Source organism: Magallana gigas, chromosome 9, assembly GCF_963853765.1.
Source record: "Magallana gigas chromosome 9, xbMagGiga1.1, whole genome shotgun sequence".
In the NCBI taxonomy this organism is placed as follows: domain Eukaryota; kingdom Metazoa; phylum Mollusca; class Bivalvia; order Ostreida; family Ostreidae; genus Magallana; species Magallana gigas.
Genome location: NC_088861.1, coordinates 23,694,536 through 23,718,606, shown reverse-complemented (window position 1 = coordinate 23,718,606; position 24,071 = coordinate 23,694,536). Strand labels below are relative to the sequence as shown.

At 35.2% G+C, this 24,071-nt stretch overlaps 1 protein-coding gene across 5 annotated transcripts in view; it reads left to right on the top strand.

The window, feature by feature from the left end:
- Positions 1-24,071, top strand: part of LOC105334524 (deleted in malignant brain tumors 1 protein) — a 75,042-nt gene that overhangs the window by 17,966 nt on the left and 33,005 nt on the right. For 4 of the 5 annotated variants that reach the window (XM_066072135.1, XM_066072132.1, XM_066072133.1 and 1 more), the window contains 10 exons: positions 5,260-5,407; positions 6,221-6,471; positions 9,305-9,452; positions 10,266-10,516; positions 13,343-13,490; positions 14,304-14,554; positions 17,387-17,534; positions 18,348-18,598; positions 21,431-21,578; positions 22,392-22,642. In XM_066072135.1, the coding sequence (XP_065928207.1) occupies positions 5,260-5,407; positions 6,221-6,471; positions 9,305-9,452; positions 10,266-10,516; positions 13,343-13,490; positions 14,304-14,554; positions 17,387-17,534; positions 18,348-18,598; positions 21,431-21,578; positions 22,392-22,642 (1,995 nt within the window). Of the gene's footprint in view, positions 1-5,076; positions 5,102-5,259; positions 5,408-6,220; positions 6,472-9,304; positions 9,453-10,265; positions 10,517-13,342; positions 13,491-14,303; positions 14,555-17,386; positions 17,535-18,347; positions 18,599-21,430; positions 21,579-22,391; positions 22,643-24,071 lie in introns of those variants that run through there. The other variant, XM_066072136.1, reaches the window with a different exon arrangement.

Here is a 24,071-nt window from a genome sequence, read left to right as displayed (position 1 = left end):
TGCACACATTTATTCGGAAATGGCTCAAATTTTGTTACACGGGCCCGATAAGAAGATGAAAGGATGACCCCTAAAATTTCTTTCCCAAATATTTCAAGCACGGTCTCAATTTCCAACACTGGTTGAATAACATATAACTTATTTTGTACAAATTTTATATGCATGAATGACAATGTTCCTGTAACTTAACAAAAAATGACACTTTTTGAAACGTAAAAGTTTCTGAATTCATTATTAAAATTAATAATGTTAGACGGCCCATGCAGCTAGTTCTTTCGTTCATCAGCGCAATTCGATTGTGAACATTTCAGCGGGGTTTACAACAAGAGGGTGAAACGACCACGAATTTTGACAGAGTTTAAAAGAGATGGATGCAAAACACAGGTGCGATTATATCTTGTAGGAGATAAAAAATGATTAATCTGTTTGCCATATATACCAATTTTTATCATAAGAATATTTTAACATTTGGATCCGCCGAATATTTCCATTTCCCTTCATTGTTTTGTGCCTGATTTGAAATAACGTTTCGAGGTATAATAAGTTGAGAAATTTCTTCAAGCTGCATGTTCCGATTTGTCGGCCATAACAGTATCAAATAATTTTCCTTGCAATCCAAATGAATGATCTTACAAAGTTATAGACGTATTTACACGGAAGTGCTCTCCTTTCAACGTTAGAAATATTCAAAGTAAATAAAAATAAATTTTGGGCATACAAAAAAAAACCAAAATACATCATTGGAATGTTTAAAAAAGGAAACCGTTGGGTTTCATCCTCCGAATGATTTTGTTAATCATCCTGCATGTTTTGCAATGATTATAAACAACGTAAACATCAAAACTGTTAATGAACAAATGTACACTGCTTTATTTTTGTTTAAATAGTCATGCTGTATATTTTATATGTTATAATAGATTATATAAAAAAGACAGATGTCAAAGTCGTAATACAATCATACTTCATACATGTATGTAGGTTCGACGTAAGGGGCCAGTTTAAATACGCGGTGAAACAACGCAAAACGCTTTTATGTCGATTATTTTGTGAATATACAGCAAAACTTGTCAAATCCGGCGGAGGGTGGTTCTGAAAAAAAATGGCCGGATTAGGCAACATCCGGTTTAGAGGACATTGTTGCAAATTAATTTTAGTATTTAATGCAGTAGGTCCTGATCGTGTATTCTTGCAAAATGTTCAATTGTTCTTTATTATATTAGATTTCATCGATCTTATTTACGGTACCAATTTTCATTTTAAATATTTTTTTAAATGAAACAATAAATCCATAACGGAATACATACGATGGAAATACTATCTGAATCAAATCATCGTTATTGATAATTTTTCAAACATCCGATTTACCTGAAAAGTGCATGCTCAACCGTAAATTGATAAACAAAACATTAAAAAGTCAACAAGTGGCTGAAATACCTGATGGCGAGAACTGTATTGATGCAGGGAAACAATAGATAAATATAAATGAGAATTTTATATAAAAAAAAATTGAGCATTTTAACAGAATAATATGCAACTCTGTACGTGTAGCCATACAACGGGCATAACAAACGGTATCGGCAGTCTTACTCCCGCAGTATCCTGAATCACGGTCTGAAAAAAATTGGGTGAACTATAATCTAATTATCTAATTGCAATTCATAACAAGACTTTACGGTATGAACTTAAACAAGTTGCAACTTTGGATCTATATTAACAATTGTTTTAATCAATAGCAACGACAGAAAAATTGGTCGATAATTGAGCATTAATATCTCGCAGAAGGCCGATCGATCGATAAGTGGACGGACTACGGGAGATAACTCTCACTGATTATAAGCAGTAGGCTTTTTCATTGCGCCGGTTAACAGAATAAATAGGATCCGGATTGCATTAATTTTTTAAAACAAAAAAGATGGGAAAATGTCAAGGGGCTGAATAATGTCGCCGGATTGGCAGTGTGTCGTAATACACAACATCCGGATTCAACGAGTTTCAACATGTACATAATTTTTTCATTGAAATTTGGCTTAATTAATTGACCGGGAAAACTACTGCAACGTGTATTATTGCACACATACTTAGCATAACCATCGTTAAAAGGCGTACAATTATTTTATTGAAATCGGACAAAGCAGCTTTAACATTAAGATCTACATGTGTAAGACACTTTATTTTTCATGTGCAATTAATTTATTTCAAAACCTGCTTATTCTCCACAACGATCTCCAATTCCATTCACATCTGTTGTCATTCAAAATCACAAGAATTAAACAAAATTTAAAATTTTGTGTCAATCTCAACTGTATCCAAGAAATCTGTTGATTTTATCACGCGTTACGTAATTAGGTAATAACGTTTTTAGGGGTCAAACTTCATTTACAAATTACCATTTTTCCTTCGTAAACATTCACATGATCGAAAACATATTTCCTACGGAGATTTATAATGGGGAATGTTTACATCTTTTCTCAATTCGGAAGTCTCTCGGAATATCTAGCACAATTTTTCAACGTTATCATCCGGGCTTTATAAAGGTTGATGCAATGTAAAATCCCCGTAGACATTCTTTTTTTTGCCGTGTAGTGAAACCTGACAAGCTAGAGGGGGCGTTTCAAAAGGGAAATCTTGGGATTTTTTCATACTATCGAATGAACATCGTCTGAAACAAGAGATATTTACAAACATCGAATAATTTAAGAAAATGTGTGGCAAAAGTATCTTGGGACAGACTTTAGGTATAATACGTATATATATCCTTACAATATAATGATTTTCTCATGCGTTACCTAACTAGGGATATTAGGGGCCAGAGGTAAAAAAAGTTTAATCTTGTCTATTTCAATTGGAAGAAATCCAAGTATTTAAAAAAGCAACGTAAAAGAACTTATAAAAATCATTACAGGAAAGCATTATTACTTCACTCCTATTTCCATATCATGTTTTGTTGTCGAAAATTAAAGTCAATGACGTGATTTACTTTCTAAAAATCGGACGGAAGACCTCCTCGTTGCTCGCAACGAGATCATGTCTAGTTATTATTAGGGTCTTCCGTTTTCAACGGAAGACCTTATTGTTTTCGTTCGGTTTCTTTTTCCCTATTCTTCTTATTATTAAGGTCTTCCGTTTTCCAACGGAAGACCTTATTGTTTTCGTTCGGTTTCTTTTTCCCTATTATTATTATTTTTCTTTTTTTTTCCAACCAATTTTGTGTACGCGATTTCTCTAAAACTACTCCACCGATTTACATGAAACTTTTAGGTCTGATAGATGATGACCTGAACCTTATTGGAAATTTTTTAAAATGATGACGTCACTTCCGGTTTTGAGTTATTTACGATTTAACGATTTTCAGAAGGTCGGCTTGTCCAGGGGTAAACTCCTAAACGGTTGAAGATACTGAGTTCAAAATTTCAGGGATTGTAGACAAAAGGTTGTAGATCTGACATATGGTATATACATTTTCCTGTGACCAAAAGCGGCGAAGCTCGCCCGAGCTCGAAAACTACAGTTAAAAAAGCGTCGTGTTTTTTCGTGGTTTTCCTTCAATATCTCTTTCTTCGATTGTATTTTGTTATAACATGTAGAACAAAAAATCTTTATAAAGTCAAGAGCTTTGATGTGATATCAAGAAAAGGGGCTGGCCCTTCAAATAAGGGGCTGAGGGGGCTCTAAAATCTTTAAATGATAACTTTTCACTGTGAAATATTTTGTGATACGTTATAGAAGCAATCATGTTCATTTTAACGTTATCCACCTACACATGGCAATCATTACTCCTATGTTACGTAATTAGGGATTATAAGGGGCCAGAAGTCCAAAAATTTGATGCTCAATATCTCAAAATGGAGGAAAATTCTGGAAAGCAATATTGAACAAAAGATGCTCAAAAAATTGAGATTAACAATATGCAACCATAATTTCTTTGCTATGCAGTCCCTTTAAGGAGTTACAGGGTCGGCCCCTAAAATGACCCTCTCATGATATCTCGCGAACGGTACAAAATTTGTAAACACTTGTTGAACAAAATGTGTTTGAATTGATTAAAGCTTTCATTTGAAATGTTGAAAAAGGGGCTGGCCCTTCAAAAAAGGGGCTGAGGGAGCTCTAAAGTCCTATAATGATAACTTTTTATTGTGAAATATTTTGTGATACGTTATAGAAGCAATTATGTTCATTTTAACGTTATCCACCTACACATGGCAATCATTTAAACCTATGTTACATAATTAGGGGATTTAAGGGGCCAGAAGTCCAAAAATTTGATTCTCAATATCTCAAAATGGAGGAAAATTTTGAAAAGCAATATTGAACAAAAGATGCTCAAAGTATTGAGCTTAACATTCTACAACCATAATTTCTTTGTTATGCGGTCCCTTTAAGGAGTTACAGGGTCGGCCCCTAAAACGACCCTCTCAAGATATCTCGAGGACGGTACAAAATTTGTAAACACTTGTTGAACAAAATGTGTTTGAATTGACCAAAAAATTCTTATGAAATCAAGAAAAAGGGGCTGGCTCTTCAAATAAGGGGCTAAGGGGGCTCTAAAGTCTTTTGATGATCACTTTTAACTGTGAAATATTTTGTGATACGTTATAGAGCCAATTATGTTCATTCTAAGGTTATTTGCCTATACATGGTAATTATTTCCTCCTATGTTATGTAATTAGGGATTTTAAGGGACCAGAAGTCCAACACTTTGATCTTCAATATCTCGAAATAGAGGAAAGTTCAGGAAAGCAGTATTTAACAATTACGTTACACGGAACAGCCGTCAAAATGACCTAGATCGGAGAACCGAACTGTAGAAATACGGGGCTGTTAGTTGAATAGAAATGAGTTCTTGTTTTCGTGAATGTTGCAGAATAACCTCCGAGGTCGAGAAATGTTTTTTGAGATATAAAAGCCTCGGCTAACGCCTCGGCTTTTATATTTCAAAACAACATTTCTCGACCTCGGAAGTTATTCTGCAACATTCACGAAAACTCGTACTTTATTTCTTAATTAAGTAACGTTAAATGATTATTTCACTCAACAGTGAATCATTTTATGACAACAGATCCACGATTTATAAGTACCCCTCGAATGAAGAAAATGGAAAAAGGTTACATACATGTATTTAATTTGTAAAGATATTTCACAGTTGCTTCTGAATCATTGCCTTTTCAATATTTGTGAATCATCGGGTTTTTTTATCAATTTATTATACATTTTTGTTATATTAAGTCTTTTTTTTTTATTATCATATCAATCAATCATCAGCTCAGGTTAATGTCCGGTTCGGTGGTACCGGAGCCACGGCCAACCAGGGCAGGGTTGAGGTCTTCTATAACGGTACTTGGGGAACGGTGTGTGACGACCATTTCGACTCGGCGGACGCAGGGGTTGTGTGTAGAATGCTTGGCTTCAAGTAAGTACATCCCATTCCAGATTCAATCCTAAGAATGAAAAACAGACAAAAATACCTAATCTACTATAAACATTCCTGCTGACCTCATGATTTTATATTTTCATCTGATTCTTCCAAGTATTATTCCCTCTATTTCTTACGGAAACTTATAGTTGATTCATAGCTCTATAGAAACAGCCAGACTGAAATCTACACGCCCCATTTATCGATTGGTCGAAATCTACAGCGGCTGAAACTGACAAGAAAATGACAGGACAGATATCGACACGCCCTGTTTATCAATTGGTCCAAACCTATAGCGACCTAGGAAAAATCACAGACTGCACGAAATAATCATGACGATGTCAGACTCAAAGTCTCACAGGAGACAATTTGGCTGTTTCTTTTAGCTAACTTACTTACGTACATCAACAGTAATTTAGTGAATTTTACTTACTTTTCCTAACCAATATATCGATTAGCTTAAAGAAAGAAGTTAATATAAATAATAAAATGCTTTCTAAGATGATTCATTCGGGTAATGAAGGTAGTGATCATTGCAGAAAAAATTTACATAACCCGCGTTAGCGGGTTATGTATTTTTTCTGCAATGTCACTACTTTCATATCCCAAATGAATCACCAAAGAAAGCATTTTATTGTTTAAATCTCATTTAAAAGTCTTTGCGAAGACGATAAAAACGTTGCCATTAATAATTCATTTGAAAAGAACTTTGAAAAGGTATATATAATTTTAACTTTGAAATGTTTTAAATAACAAATATCGTGTAATACGTACAGCTGTGTATTGTGATACGTAATTCGCCTTTCACAGTGAGGGTGGAATAGCTATATTGAACGGCACCTTTGGAGCCGGAACAGGCCGGATATGGATGGATGATTTGAACTGTGACGGCACGGAGCAATCGCTAGACCAGTGCCAGTTCCTGGGGTGGGGCAACACTAACTGTGCCCACAGCGTTGACGTTGGGGTGCAGTGCCGCACCTCAGGTGTAACGAATGCACCGACAGGTGTCCCAACGACTAGAGCTCCGGCCACAGTTCAGCCCAACAACTCTACAGCGAGTAAGTGACATCTGTAATTAAATGTAAGTTAGTTAATAACCAATCAAACCACGGCTATAACTGTACAACAATTAAGTGACATCTGTAATTAAACGTAAGTTAATTAATAACCAATCAAATCACGGTTGTAACTGTACAGCGATTAAGCGTAAGTTAATTAATGACTAATCAAATCACGAGGCTATACACATGTAAAAATGTACTGCGAGTAAGTGATCGCTGTAAATATTTGTAAGTTATTATACATGTAGATATTCATTAACTTAATTAATTTAATCAAATAACAGATATAACTGTACAAAAGCTCTATTTATCCACAGATTATCTAGCCGTGAATGTACCTATTAAGTTAATCCATAACAAATAAGAAAAATATGATATAAATGTTCATCGAGTATGTAAAGATACACGGATCACAAGCCTATCTGACTGTAAATATTGAATATGCATATTGATACAAAACCAATAAAATAACAAATACCATTGTACAAATTTATCCCTAATGTTAATAATTCGATGAATTAATATATTCTATAACATCTGCAACATCACATGTGTTATGGTAGTACATGTACAGCAACTCCTAGGGATCAACAAATCAGTTCACGAAATAACTGCTAATGTAAACATACGTGGCATCAGCATTTAAATATTACTATGCAATATTTGACATCCATAATTAAGGTCTTCCGTTTTCCAACGGAAGACCTTATTGTTTTTGTTCGGTTTCTTTTCCCCTATTATTATTATTTTATCTTTTTTTTTCCAACCAATTTTGTGTACGCGATTTCTCTAAAACTACTCCACCGATTTACATGAAACTTTCAGGTCTGATAGATAATGACCTGAACCTTATTGGAATTTTTTTTTTAATGATGACGTCTCGTCCGGTTTTGAGTTATTTACGATTTAACGATTTTCAGAGGGTCGGCTTGTCCAGGGGTAGACTCCTAAACGGTTGAAGATATTGAGTTCAAAATTTCAGGGATTGTAGACAAAAGGTTGTAGATCTGACATGTGGTATATATATTTTCCAGTGACCAAAAGCGGCGAAGCTCGCCCGAGCTCGAAAATTACAGTTAAAAAAGCGTCGTGTTTTTTCGTGGTTTTCCTTCAATATCTCTTTCTTCGATTGTAATTTGTTATAACATGTAGAACAAAAAATCTTTATAAAGTCAAGAGCTTTGATGTGATATCAAGAAAAAGGGGCTGGCCCTTCAAATAAGGGGCTGAGGGGGCTCTAAAATCTTTAAATGATAACTTTTCACTGTGAAATATTTTGTGATACGTTATAGAAGCAATTATGTTCATTTTAACGTTATCCACCTACACATGGCAATCATTTACTACTATGTTACGTAATTAGGGATTATAAGGGGCCAGAAGTCCAAAAATTTGATGCTCAATATCTCAAAATGGAGGAAAATTCTGGAAAGCAATATTGAACAAAAGATGCTCAAAATATTGAGCTTAACAATATGCAACCATAATTTCTTTGCTATGCAGTCCCTTAAAGGAGTTACAGGGTCGGCCCCTAAAATGACCCTCTCAAGATATCTCGCGAACGGTACAAAATTTGTAAACACTTGTTGAACAAAATGTGTTTGAATTGATTAAAGCTTTCATTTGAAATGTTGAAAAAGGGGCTGGCCCTTCAAATAAGGGGCTGAGGGAGCTCTAAAGTCCTATAATGATAACTTTTTACTGTGAAATATTTTGTGATACGTTATAGAAGCAATTATGTTCATTTTAACGTTATCCACCTACACATGGCAATCATTTACTCCTATGTTACATAATTAGGGGATTTAAGGGGCCAGAAGTCCAAAAATTTGATTCTCAATATCTCAAAATGGAGGAAAATTTTGAAAAGCAATATTGAACAAAAGATGCTCAAAGTATTGAGCTTAACATTCTACAACCATAATTTCTTTGTTATGCGGTCCCTTTAAGGAGTTACAGGGTCGGCCCCTAAAACGACCCTCTCAAGATATCTCGAGGACGGTACAAAATTTGTAAACACTTGTTGAACAAAATGTGTTTGAATTGACCAAAAAATTCTTATGAAATCAAGAAAAAGGGGCTGGCTCTTCAAATAAGGGGCTAAGGGGGCTCTAAAGTCTTTTGATGATCACTTTTAACTGTGAAATATTTTGTGATACGTTATAGAGCCAATTATGTTCATTCTAAGGTTATTTGCCTATACATGGTAATTATTTCCTCCTATGTTATGTAATTAGGGATTTTAAGGGACCAGAAGTCCAACACTTTGATCTTCAATATCTCGAAATAGAGGAAAGTTCAGGAAAGCAGTATTTAACAATTACGTTACACGGAACAGCCGTCAAAATGACCTAGATCGGAGAACCGAACTGTAGAAATACGGGGCTGTTAGTTGAATAGAAATGAGTTCTTGTTTTCGTGAATGTTGCAGAATAACCTCCGAGGTCGAGAAATGTTTTTTGAGATATAAAAGCCTCGGCTAACGCCTCGGCTTTTATATTTCAAAACAACATTTCTCGACCTCGGAAGTTATTCTGCAACATTCACGAAAACTCGTACTTTATTTCTTAATTAAGTAACGTTAAATGATTATTTCACTCAACAGTGAATCATTTTATGACAACAGATCCACGATTTATAAGTACCCCTCGAATGAAGAAAATGGAAAAAGGTTACATACATGTATTTAATTTGTAAAGATATTTCACAGTTGCTTCTGAATCATTGCCTTTTCAATATTTGTGAATCATCGGGTTTTTTTTATCAATTTATTATACATTTTTGTTATATTAAGTCTTTTTTTTTTATTATCATATCAATCAATCATCAGCTCAGGTTAATGTCCGGTTCGGTGGTACCGGAGCCACGGCCAACCAGGGCAGGGTTGAGGTCTTCTATAACGGTACTTGGGGAACGGTGTGTGACGACCATTTCGACTCGGCGGACGCAGGGGTTGTGTGTAGAATGCTTGGCTTCAAGTAAGTACATCCCATTCCAGATTCAATCCTAAGAATGAAAAACAGACAAAAATACCTAATCTACTATAAACATTCCTGCTGACCTCATGATTTTATATTTTCATCTGATTCTTCCAAGTATTATTCCCTCTATTTCTTACGGAAACTTATAGTTGATTCATAGCTCTATAGAAACAGCCAGACTGAAATCTACACGCCCCATTTATCGATTGGTCGAAATCTACAGCGGCTGAAACTGACAAGAAAATGACAGGACAGATATCGACAAGCCCTGTTTATCAATTGGTCCAAACCTATAGCGACCTAGGAAAAATCACAGACTGCACGAAATAATCATGACGATGTCAGACTCAAAGTCTCACAGGAGACAATTTGGCTGTTTCTTTTAGCTAACTTACTTACGTACATCAACAGTAATTTAGTGAATTTTACTTACTTTTCCTAACCAATATATCGATTAGCTTAAAGAAAGATGTTAATATAAACAATAAAATGCTTTCTTTGGTGATTCATTCGGGTAATGAAGGTAGTGATCATTGCAGAAAAAATTTACATAACCCGCGTTAGCGGGTTATGTATTTTTTCTGCAATGTCACTACTTTCATATCCCAAATGAATCACCAAAGAAAGCATTTTATTGTTTAAATCTCATTTAAAAGTCTTTGCGAAGACGATAAAAACGTTGCCATTAATAATTCATTTGAAAAGAACTTTGAAAAGGTATATATAATTTTAACTTTGAAATGTTTTAAATAACAAATATCGTGTAATACGTACAGCTGTGTATTGTGATACGTAATTCGCCTTTCACAGTGAGGGTGGAATAGCTATATTGAACGGCACCTTTGGAGCCGGAACAGGCCGGATATGGATGGATGATTTGAACTGTGACGGCACGGAGCAATCGCTAGACCAGTGCCAGTTCCTGGGGTGGGGCAACACTAACTGTGCCCACAGCGTTGACGTTGGGGTGCAGTGCCGCACCTCAGGTGTAACGAATGCATCGACAGGTGTCCCAACGACTAGAGCTCCGGCCACAGTTCAGCCCAACAACTCTACAGCGAGTAAGTGACATCTGTAATTAAATGTAAGTTAGTTAATAACCAATCAAACCACGGCTATAACTGTACAACGATTAAGTGACATCTGTAATTAAACGTAAGTTAATTAATAACCAATCAAATCACGGTTGTAACTGTACAGGGATTAAGCGTAAGTTAATTAATGACTAATCAAATCACGAGGCTATACACATGTAAAAATGTACTGCGAGTAAGTGATCGCTGTAAATATTTGTAAGTTATTATACATGTAGATATTCATTAACTTAATTAATTTAATCAAATAACAGATATAACTGTACAAAAACTCTATTTATCCACAGATTATCTAGCCGTGAATGTACCTATTAAGTTAATCCATAACAAATAAGAAAAATATGATATAAATGTTCATCGAGTATGTAAAGATACACGGATCACAAGCCTATCTGACTGTAAATATTGAATATGCATATTGATACAAAACCAATAAAATAACAAATACCATTGTACAAATTTATCCCTAATGTTAATAATTCGATGAATTAATATATTCTATAACATCTGCAACATCACATGTGTTATGGTAGTACATGTACAGCAACTCCTAGGGATCAACAAATCAGTTCACGAAATAACTGCTAATGTAAACATACGTGGCATCAGCATTTAAATATTACTATGCAATACTTGACATCCATAATTAAGGTCTTCCGTTTTCCAACGGAAGACCTTATTGTTTTTGTTCGGTTTCTTTTTCCCTATTATTATTATTTTATCTTTTTTTTCCAACCAATTTTGTGTACGCGATTTCTCTAAAACTACTCCACCGATTTACATGAAACTTTCAGGTCTGATAGATAATGACCTGAACCTTATTGTTTTTTTTAATGATGACGTCTCGTCCGGTTTTGAGTTATTTACGATTTAACGATTTTCAGAGGGTCGGCTTGTCCAGGGGTAGACTCCTAAACGGTTGAAGATATTGAGTTCAAAATTTCAGGGATTGTAGACAAAAGGTTGTAGATCTGACATGTGGTATATATATTTTCCTGTGACCAAAAGCGGCGAAGCTCGCCCGAGCTCGAAAATTACAGTTAAAAAAGCGTCGTGTTTTTTCGTGGTTTTCCTTCAATATCTCTTTCTTCGATTGTAATTTGTTATAACATGTAGAACAAAAAATCTTTATAAAGTCAAGAGCTTTGATGTGATATCAAGAAAAAGGGGCTGGCCCTTCAAATAAGGGGCTGAGGGAGCTCTAAAATCTTTAAATGATAACTTTTCACTGTGAAATATTTTGTGATACGTTATAGAAGCAATTATGTTCATTTTAACGTTATCCACCTACACATGGCAATCATTTACTACTATGTTACGTAATTAGGGATTATAAGGGGCCAGAAGTCCAAAAATTTGATGCTCAATATCTCAAAATGGAGGAAAATTCTGGAAAGCAATATTGAACAAAAGATGCTCAAAATATTGATCTTAACGATATGCAACCATAATTTCTTTGCTATGCAGTCCCTTAAAGGAGTTACAGGGTCGGCCCCTAAAATGACCCTCTCAAGATATCTCGCGAACGGTACAAAATTTGTAAACACTTGTTGAACAAAATGTGTTTGAATTGATTAAAGCTTTCATTTGAAATGTTGAAAAAGGGGCTGGCCCTTCAAAAAAGGGGCTGAGGGAGCTCTAAAGTCCTATAATGATAACTTTTTATTGTGAAATATTTTGTGATACGTTATAGAAGCAATTATGTTCATTTTAACGTTATCCACCTACACATGGCAATCATTTACTCCTATGTTACATAATTAGGGGATTTAAGGGGCCAGAAGTCCAAAAATTTGATTCTCAATATCTCAAAATGGAGGAAAATTTTGAAAAGCAATATTGAACAAAAGATGCTCAAAGTATTGAGCTTAACATTCTACAACCATAATTTCTTTGTTATGCGGTCCCTTTAAGGAGTTACAGGGTCGGCCCCTAAAACGACCCTCTCAAGATATCTCGAGGACGGTACAAAATTTGTAAACACTTGTTGAACAAAATGTGTTTGAATTGACCAAAAAATTCTTATGAAATCAAGAAAAAGGGGCTGGCTCTTCAAATAAGGGGCTAAGGGGGCTCTAAAGTCTTTTGATGATCACTTTTAACTGTGAAATATTTTGTGATACGTTATAGAGCCAATTATGTTCATTCTAAGGTTATTTGCCTATACATGGTAATTATTTCCTCCTATGTTATGTAATTAGGGATTTTAAGGGACCAGAAGTCCAACACTTTGATCTTCAATATCTCGAAATAGAGGAAAGTTCAGGAAAGCAGTATTTAACAATTACGTTACACGGAACAGCCGTCAAAATGACCTAGATCGGAGAACCGAACTGTAGAAATACGGGGCTGTTAGTTGAATAGAAATGAGTTCTTGTTTTCGTGAATGTTGCAGAATAACCTCCGAGGTCGAGAAATGTTTTTTGAGATATAAAAGCCTCGGCTAACGCCTCGGCTTTTATATTTCAAAACAACATTTCTCGACCTCGGAAGTTATTCTGCAACATTCACGAAAACTCGTACTTTATTTCTTAATTAAGTAACGTTAAATGATTATTTCACTCAACAGTGAATCATTTTATGACAACAGATCCACGATTTATAAGTACCCCTCGAATGAAGAAAATGGAAAAAGGTTACATACATGTATTTAATTTGTAAAGATATTTCACAGTTGCTTCTGAATCATTGCCTTTTCAATATTTGTGAATCATCGGGTTTTTTTATCAATTTATTATACATTTTTGTTATATTAAGTCTTTTTTTTTTATTATCATATCAATCAATCATCAGCTCAGGTTAATGTCCGGTTCGGTGGTACCGGAGCCACGGCCAACCAGGGCAGGGTTGAGGTCTTCTATAACGGTACTTGGGGAACGGTGTGTGACGACCATTTCGACTCGGCGGACGCAGGGGTTGTGTGTAGAATGCTTGGCTTCAAGTAAGTACATCCCATTCCAGATTCAATCCTAAGAATGAAAAACAGACAAAAATACCTAATCTACTATAAACATTCCTGCTGACCTCATGATTTTATATTTTCATCTGATTCTTCCAAGTATTATTCCCTCTATTTCTTACGGAAACTTATAGTTGATTCATAGCTCTATAGAAACAGCCAGACTGAAATCTACACGCCCCATTTATCGATTGGTCGAAATCTACAGCGGCTGAAACTGACAAGAAAATGACAGGACAGATATCGACACGCCCTGTTTATCAATTGGTCCAAACCTATAGCGACCTAGGAAAAATCACAGACTGCACGAAATAATCATGACGATGTCAGACTCAAAGTCTCACAGGAGACAATTTGGCTGTTTCTTTTAGCTAACTTACTTACGTACATCAACAGTAATTTAGTGAATTTTACTTACTTTTCCTAACCAATATATCGATTAGCTTAAAGAAAGAAGTTAATATAAATAATAAAATGCTTTCTAAGATGATTCATTCGGGTAATGAAGGTAGTGATCATTGCAGAAAAAATTTACATAACCCGCGTTAGCGGGTTATGTATTTTTTCTGCAATGTCACTACTTTCATATCCCAAATGAATCACCAAAGAAAGCATTTTATTGTTTAAATCTCATTTAAAAGTCTTTGCGAAGACGATAAAAACGTTGCCATTAATAATTCATTTGAAAAGAACTTTGAAAAGGTATATATAATTTTAACTTTGAAATGTTTTAAATAACAAATATCGTGTAATACGTACAGCTGTGTATTGTGATACGTAATTCGCCTTTCACAGTGAGGGTGGAATAGCTATATTGAACGGCACCTTTGGAGCCGGAACAGGCCGGATATGGATGGATGATTTGAACTGTGACGGCACGGAGCAATCGCTAGACCAGTGCCAGTTCCTGGGGTGGGGCAACACTAACTGTGCCCACAGCGTTGACGTTGGGGTGCAGTGCCGCACCTCAGGTGTAACGAATGCACCGACAGGTGTCCCAACGACTAGAGCTCCGGCCACAGTTCAGCCCAACAACTCTACAGCGAGTAAGTGACATCTGTAATTAAATGTAAGTTAGTTAATAACCAATCAAACCACGGCTATAACTGTACAACAATTAAGTGACATCTGTAATTAAACGTAAGTTAATTAATAACCAATCAAATCACGGTTGTAACTGTACAGCGATTAAGCGTAAGTTAATTAATGACTAATCAAATCACGAGGCTATACACATGTAAAAATGTACTGCGAGTAAGTGATCGCTGTAAATATTTGTAAGTTATTATACATGTAGATATTCATTAACTTAATTAATTTAATCAAATAACAGATATAACTGTACAAAAGCTCTATTTATCCACAGATTATCTAGCCGTGAATGTACCTATTAAGTTAATCCATAACAAATAAGAAAAATATGATATAAATGTTCATCGAGTATGTAAAGATACACGGATCACAAGCCTATCTGACTGTAAATATTGAATATGCATATTGATACAAAACCAATAAAATAACAAATACCATTGTACAAATTTATCCCTAATGTTAATAATTCGATGAATTAATATATTCTATAACATCTGCAACATCACATGTGTTATGGTAGTACATGTACAGCAACTCCTAGGGATCAACAAATCAGTTCACGAAATAACTGCTAATGTAAACATACGTGGCATCAGCATTTAAATATTACTATGCAATATTTGACATCCATAATTAAGGTCTTCCGTTTTCCAACGGAAGACCTTATTGTTTTTGTTCGGTTTCTTTTCCCCTATTATTATTATTTTATCTTTTTTTTTCCAACCAATTTTGTGTACGCGATTTCTCTAAAACTACTCCACCGATTTACATGAAACTTTCAGGTCTGATAGATAATGACCTGAACCTTATTGGAATTTTTTTTTTAATGATGACGTCTCGTCCGGTTTTGAGTTATTTACGATTTAACGATTTTCAGAGGGTCGGCTTGTCCAGGGGTAGACTCCTAAACGGTTGAAGATATTGAGTTCAAAATTTCAGGGATTGTAGACAAAAGGTTGTAGATCTGACATGTGGTATATATATTTTCCAGTGACCAAAAGCGGCGAAGCTCGCCCGAGCTCGAAAATTACAGTTAAAAAAGCGTCGTGTTTTTTCGTGGTTTTCCTTCAATATCTCTTTCTTCGATTGTAATTTGTTATAACATGTAGAACAAAAAATCTTTATAAAGTCAAGAGCTTTGATGTGATATCAAGAAAAAGGGGCTGGCCCTTCAAATAAGGGGCTGAGGGGGCTCTAAAATCTTTAAATGATAACTTTTCACTGTGAAATATTTTGTGATACGTTATAGAAGCAATTATGTTCATTTTAACGTTATCCACCTACACATGGCAATCATTTACTACTATGTTACGTAATTAGGGATTATAAGGGGCCAGAAGTCCAAAAATTTGATGCTCAATATCTCAAAATGGAGGAAAATTCTGGAAAGCAATATTGAACAAAAGATGCTCAAAATATTGAGCTTAACAATATGCAACCATAATTTCTTTGCTATGCAGTCCCTTAAAGGAGTTACAGGGTCGGCCCCTAAAATGACCCTCTCAAGATATCTCGCGAACGGTACAAAATTTGTAAACACTTGTTGAACAAAATGTGTTTGAATTGATTAAAGCTTTCATTTGAAATGTTGAAAAAGGGGCTGGCCCTTCAAATAAGGGGCTGAGGGAGCTCTAAAGTCCTATAATGATAACTTTTTACTGTGAAATATTTTGTGATACGTTATAGAAGCAATTATGTTCATTTTAACGTTATCCACCTACACATGGCAATCATTTACTCCTATGTTACATAATTAGGGGATTTAAGGGGCCAGAAGTCCAAAAATTTGATTCTCAATATCTCAAAATGGAGGAAAATTTTGAAAAGCAATATTGAACAAAAGATGCTCAAAGTATTGAGCTTAACATTCTACAACCATAATTTCTTTGTTATGCGGTCCCTTTAAGGAGTTACAGGGTCGGCCCCTAAAACGACCCTCTCAAGATATCTCGAGGACGGTACAAAATTTGTAAACACTTGTTGAACAAAATGTGTTTGAATTGACCAAAAAATTCTTATGAAATCAAGAAAAAGGGGCTGGCTCTTCAAATAAGGGGCTAAGGGGGCTCTAAAGTCTTTTGATGATCACTTTTAACTGTGAAATATTTTGTGATACGTTATAGAGCCAATTATGTTCATTCTAAGGTTATTTGCCTATACATGGTAATTATTTCCTCCTATGTTATGTAATTAGGGATTTTAAGGGACCAGAAGTCCAACACTTTGATCTTCAATATCTCGAAATAGAGGAAAGTTCAGGAAAGCAGTATTTAACAATTACGTTACACGGAACAGCCGTCAAAATGACCTAGATCGGAGAACCGAACTGTAGAAATACGGGGCTGTTAGTTGAATAGAAATGAGTTCTTGTTTTCGTGAATGTTGCAGAATAACCTCCGAGGTCGAGAAATGTTTTTTGAGATATAAAAGCCTCGGCTAACGCCTCGGCTTTTATATTTCAAAACAACATTTCTCGACCTCGGAAGTTATTCTGCAACATTCACGAAAACTCGTACTTTATTTCTTAATTAAGTAACGTTAAATGATTATTTCACTCAACAGTGAATCATTTTATGACAACAGATCCACGATTTATAAGTACCCCTCGAATGAAGAAAATGGAAAAAGGTTACATACATGTATTTAATTTGTAAAGATATTTCACAGTTGCTTCTGAATCATTGCCTTTTCAATATTTGTGAATCATCGGGTTTTTTTATCAATTTATTATACATTTTTGTTATATTAAGTCTTTTTTTTTTATTATCATATCAATCAATCATCAGCTCAGGTTAATGTCCGGTTCGGTGGTACCGGAGCCACGGCCAACCAGGGCAGGGTTGAGGTCTTCTATAACGGTACTTGGGGAACGGTGTGTGACGACCATTTCGACTCGGCGGACGCAGGGGTTGTGTGTAGAATGCTTGGCTTCAAGTAAGTACATCCCATTCCAGATTCAATCCTAAGAATGAAAAACAGACAAAAATACCTAATCTACTATAAACATTCCTGCTGACCTCATGATTTTATATTTTCATCTGATTCTTCCAAGTATTATTCCCTCTATTTCTTACGGAAACTTATAGTTGATTCATAGCTCTATAGAAACAGCCAGACTGAAATCTACACGCCCCATTTATCGATTGGTCGAAATCTACAGCGGCTGAAACTGACAAGAAAATGACAGGACAGATATCGACAAGCCCTGTTTATCAATTGGTCCAAACCTATAGCGACCTAGGAAAAATCACAGACTGCACGAAATAATCATGACGATGTCAGACTCAAAGTCTCACAGGAGACAATTTGGCTGTTTCTTTTAGCTAACTTACTTACGTACATCAACAGTAATTTAGTGAATTTTACTTACTTTTCCTAACCAATATATCGATTAGCTTAAAGAAAGATGTTAATATAAACAATAAAATGCTTTCTTTGATGATTCATTCGGGTAATGAAGGTAGTGATCATTGCAGAAAAAATTTACATAACCCGCGTTAGCGGGTTATGTATTTTTTCTGCAATGTCACTACTTTCATATCCCAAATGAATCACCAAAGAAAGCATTTTATTGTTTAAATCTCATTTAAAAGTCTTTGCGAAGACGATAAAAACGTTGCCATTAATAATTCATTTGAAAAGAACTTTGAAAAGGTATATATAATTTTAACTTTGAAATGTTTTAAATAACAAATATCGTGTAATACGTACAGCTGTGTATTGTGATACGTAATTCGCCTTTCACAGTGAGGGTGGAATAGCTATATTGAACGGCACCTTTGGAGCCGGAACAGGCCGGATATGGATGGATGATTTGAACTGTGACGGCACGGAGCAATCGCTAGACCAGTGCCAGTTCCTGGGGTGGGGCAACACTAACTGTGCCCACAGCGTTGACGTTGGGGTGCAGTGCCGCACCTCAGGTGTAACGAATGCACCGACAGGTGTCCCAACGACTAGAGCTCCGGCCACAGTTCAGCCCAACAACTCTACAGCGAGTAAGTGACATCTGTAATTAAATGTAAGTTAGTTAATAACCAATCAAACCACGGCTATAACTGTACAACGATTAAGTGACATCTGTAATTAAACGTAAGTTAATTAATAACCAATCAAATCACGGTTGTAACTGTACAGCGATTAAGCGTAAGTTAATTAATGACTAATCAAATCACGAGGCTATACACATGTAAAAATGTACTGCGAGTAAGTGATCGCTGTAAATATTTGTAAGTTAGTATACATGTAGATATTCATTAACTTAATTAATTTAATCAAATAACAGATATAACTGTACAAAAGCTCTATTTACCCACAGATTATCTAGCCGTGAATGTACCTATTAAGTTAATCCATAACAAATAAGAAAAATATGATATAAATGTTCATCGAGTATGTAAAGATACACGGATCACAAGCCTATCTGACTGTAAATATTGAATATGCATATTGATACAAAACCAATAAAATAACAAATACCATTGTACAAATTTATCCCTAATGTTAATAATTCGATGAATTAATATATTCTATAACATCTGCAACATCACATGTGTTATGGTAGTACATGTACAGCAACTCCTAGGGATCAACAAATCAGTTCACGAAATAACTGCTAATGTAAACATACGTGGCATCAGCATTTAAATATTACTATGCAATACTTGACATCCATAATTAAGGTCTTCCGTTTTCCAACGGAAGACCTTATTGTTTTTGTTCGGTTTCTTTTCCCCTATTATTATTATTTTATCTTTTTTTTTCCAACCAATTTTGTGTACGCGATTTCTCTAAAACTACTCCACCGATTTACATGAAACTTTCAGGTCTGATAGATAATGACCTGAACCTTATTGGAATTTTTTTTTTAATGATGACGTCTCGTCCGGTTTTGAGTTATTTACGATTTAACGATTTTCAGAGGGTCGGCTTGTCCAGGGGTAGACTCCTAAACGGTTGAAGATATTGAGTTCAAAATTTCAGGGATTGTAGACAAAAGGTTGTAGATCTGACATGTGGTATATATATTTTCCTGTGACCAAAAGCGGCGAAGCTCGCCCGAGCTCGAAAATTACAGTTAAAAAAGCGTCGTGTTTTTTCGTGGTTTTCCTTCAATATCTCTTTCTTCGATTGTAATTTGTTATAACATGTAGAACAAAAAATCTTTATAAAGTCAAGAGCTTTGATGTGATATCAAGAAAAAGGGGCTGGCCCTTCAAATAAGGGGCTGAGGGGGCTCTAAAATCTTTAAATGATAACTTTTCACTGTGAAATATTTTGTGATACGTTATAGAAGCAATTATGTTCATTTTAACGTTATCCACCTACACATGGCAATCATTTACTACTATGTTACGTAATTAGGGATTATAAGGGGCCAGAAGTCCAAAAATTTGATGCTCAATATCTCAAAATGGAGGAAAATTCTGGAAAGCAATATTGAACAAAAGATGCTCAAAATATTGAGCTTAACAATATGCAACCATAATTTCTTTGCTATGCAGTCCCTTAAAGGAGTTACAGGGTCGGCCCCTAAAATGACCCTCTCAAGATATCTCGCGAACGGTACAAAATTTGTAAACACTTGTTGAACAAAATGTGTTTGAATTGATTAAAGCTTTCATTTGAAATGTTGAAAAAGGGGCTGGCCCTTCAAATAAGGGGCTGAGGGAGCTCTAAAGTCCTATAATGATAACTTTTTACTGTGAAATATTTTGTGATACGTTATAGAAGCAATTATGTTCATTTTAACGTTATCCACCTACACATGGCAATCATTTACTCCTATGTTACATAATTAGGGGATTTAAGGGGCCAGAAGTCCAAAAATTTGATTCTCAATATCTCAAAATGGAGGAAAATTTTGAAAAGCAATATTGAACAAAAGATGCTCAAAGTATTGAGCTTAACATTCTACAACCATAATTTCTTTGTTATGCGGTCCCTTTAAGGAGTTACAGGGTCGGCCCCTAAAACGACCCTCTCAAGATATCTCGAGGACGGTACAAAATTTGTAAACACTTGTTGAACAAAATGTGTTTGAATTGACCAAAAAATTCTTATGAAATCAAGAAAAAGGGGCTGGCTCTTCAAATAAGGGGCTAAGGGGGCTCTAAAGTCTTTTGATGATCACTTTTAACTGTGAAATATTTTGTGATACGTTATAGAGCCAATTATGTTCATTCTAAGGTTATTTGCCTATACATGGTAATTATTTCCTCCTATGTTATGTAATTAGGGATTTTAAGGGACCAGAAGTCCAACACTTTGATCTTCAATATCTCGAAATAGAGGAAAGTTCAGGAAAGCAGTATTTAACAATTACGTTACACGGAACAGCCGTCAAAATGACCTAGATCGGAGAACCGAACTGTAGAAATACGGGGCTGTTAGTTGAATAGAAATGAGTTCTTGTTTTCGTGAATGTTGCAGAATAACCTCCGAGGTCGAGAAATGTTTTTTGAGATATAAAAGCCTCGGCTAACGCCTCGGCTTTTATATTTCAAAACAACATTTCTCGACCTCGGAAGTTATTCTGCAACATTCACGAAAACTCGTACTTTATTTCTTAATTAAGTAACGTTAAATGATTATTTCACTCAACAGTGAATCATTTTATGACAACAGATCCACGATTTATAAGTACCCCTCGAATGAAGAAAATGGAAAAAGGTTACATACATGTATTTAATTTGTAAAGATATTTCACAGTTGCTTCTGAATCATTGCCTTTTCAATATTTGTGAATCATCGGGTTTTTTTATCAATTTATTATACATTTTTGTTATATTAAGTCTTTTTTTTTTATTATCATATCAATCAATCATCAGCTCAGGTTAATGTCCGGTTCGGTGGTACCGGAGCCACGGCCAACCAGGGCAGGGTTGAGGTCTTCTATAACGGTACTTGGGGAACGGTGTGTGACGACCATTTCGACTCGGCGGACGCAGGGGTTGTGTGTAGAATGCTTGGCTTCAAGTAAGTACATCCCATTCCAGATTCAATCCTAAGAATGAAAAACAGACAAAAATACCTAATCTACTATAAACATTCCTGCTGACCTCATGATTTTATATTTTCATCTGATTCTTCCAAGTATTATTCCCTCTATTTCTTACGGAAACTTATAGTTGATTCATAGCTCTATAGAAACAGCCAGACTGAAATCTACACGCCCCATTTATCGATTGGTCGAAATCTACAGCGGCTGAAACTGACAAGAAAATGACAGGACAGATATCGACAAGCCCTGTTTATCAATTGGTCCAAACCTATAGCGACCTAGGAAAAATCACAGACTGCACGAAATAATCATGACGATGTCAGACTCAAAGTCTCACAGGAGACAATTTGGCTGTTTCTTTTAGCTAACTTACTTACGTACATCAACAGTAATTTAGTGAATTTTACTTACTTTTCCTAACCAATATATCGATTAGCTTAAAGAAAGATGTTAATATAAACAATAAAATGCTTTCTTTGATGATTCATTCGGGTAATGAAGGTAGTGATCATTGCAGAAAAAATTTACATAACCCGCGTTAGCGGGTTATGTATTTTTTCTGCAATGTCACTACTTTCATATCCCAAATGAATCACCAAAGAAAGCATTTTATTGTTTAAATCTCATTTAAAAGTCTTTGCGAAGACGATAAAAACGTTGCCATTAATAATTCATTTGAAAAGAACTTTGAAAAGGTATATATAATTTTAACTTTGAAATGTTTTAAATAACAAATATCGTGTAATACGTACAGCTGTGTATTGTGATACGTAATTCGCCTTTCACAGTGAGGGTGGAATAGCTATATTGAACGGCACCTTTGGAGCCGGAACAGGCCGGATATGGATGGATGATTTGAACTGTGACGGCACGGAGCAATCGCTAGACCAGTGCCAGTTCCTGGGGTGGGGCAACACTAACTGTGCCCACAGCGTTGACGTTGGGGTGCAGTGCCGCACCTCAGGTGTAACGAATGCATCGACAGGTGTCCCAACGACTAGAGCTCCGGCCACAGTTCAGCCCAACAACTCTACAGCGAGTAAGTGACATCTGTAATTAAATGTAAGTTAGTTAATAACCAATCAAACCACGGCTATAACTGTACAACGATTAAGTGACATCTGTAATTAAACGTAAGTTAATTAATAACCAATCAAATCACGGTTGTAACTGTACAGCGATTAAGCGTAAGTTAATTAATGACTAATCAAATCACGAGGCTATACACATGTAAAAATGTACTGCGAGTAAGTGATCGCTGTAAATATTTGTAAGTTAGTATACATGTAGATATTCATTAACTTAATTAATTTAATCAAATAACAGATATAACTGTACAAAAGCTCTATTTATCCACAGATTATCTAGCCGTGAATGTACCTATTAAGTTAATCCATAACAAATAAGAAAAATATGATATAAATGTTCATCGAGTATGTAAAGATACACGGATCACAAGCCTATCTGACTGTAAATATTGAATATGCATATTGATACAAAACCAATAAAATAACAAATACCATTGTACAAATTTATCCCTAATGTTAATAATTCGATGAATTAATATATTCTATAACATCTGCAACATCACATGTGTTATGGTAGTACATGTACAGCAACTCCTAGGGATCAACAAATCAGTTCACGAAATAACTGCTAATGTAAACATACGTGGCATCAGCATTTAAATATTACTATGCAATACTTGACATCCATAATTAAGGTCTTCCGTTTTCCAACGGAAGACCTTATTGTTTTTGTTCGGTTTCTTTTCCCCTATTATTATTATTTTATCTTTTTTTTCCAACCAATTTTGTGTACGCGATTTCTCTAAAACTACTCCACCGATTTACATGAAACTTTCAGGTCTGATAGATAATGACCTGAACCTTATTGGAATTTTTTTTTTAATGATGACGTCTCGTCCGGTTTTGAGTTATTTACGATTTAACGATTTTCAGAGGGTCGGCTTGTCCAGGGGTAGACTCCTAAACGGTTGAAGATATTGAGTTCAAAATTTCAGGGATTGTAGACAAAAGGTTGTAGATCTGACATGTGGTATATATATTTTCCTGTGACCAAAAGCGGCGAAGCTCGCCCGAGCTCGAAAATTACAGTTAAAAAAGCGTCGTGTTTTTTCGTGGTTTTCCTTCAATATCTCTTTCTTCGATTGTAATTTGTTATAACATGTAGAACAAAAAATCTTTATAAAGTCAAGAGCTTTGATGTGATATCAAGAAAAAGGGGCTGGCCCTTCAAATAAGGGGCTGAGGGGGCTCTAAAATCTTTAAATGATAACTTTTCACTGTGAAATATTTTGTGATACGTTATAGAAGCAATTATGTTCATTTTAACGTTATCCACCTACACATGGCAATCATTTACTACTATGTTACGTAATTAGGGATTATAAGGGGCCAGAAGTCCAAAAATTTGATGCTCAATATCTCAAAATGGAGGAAAATTCT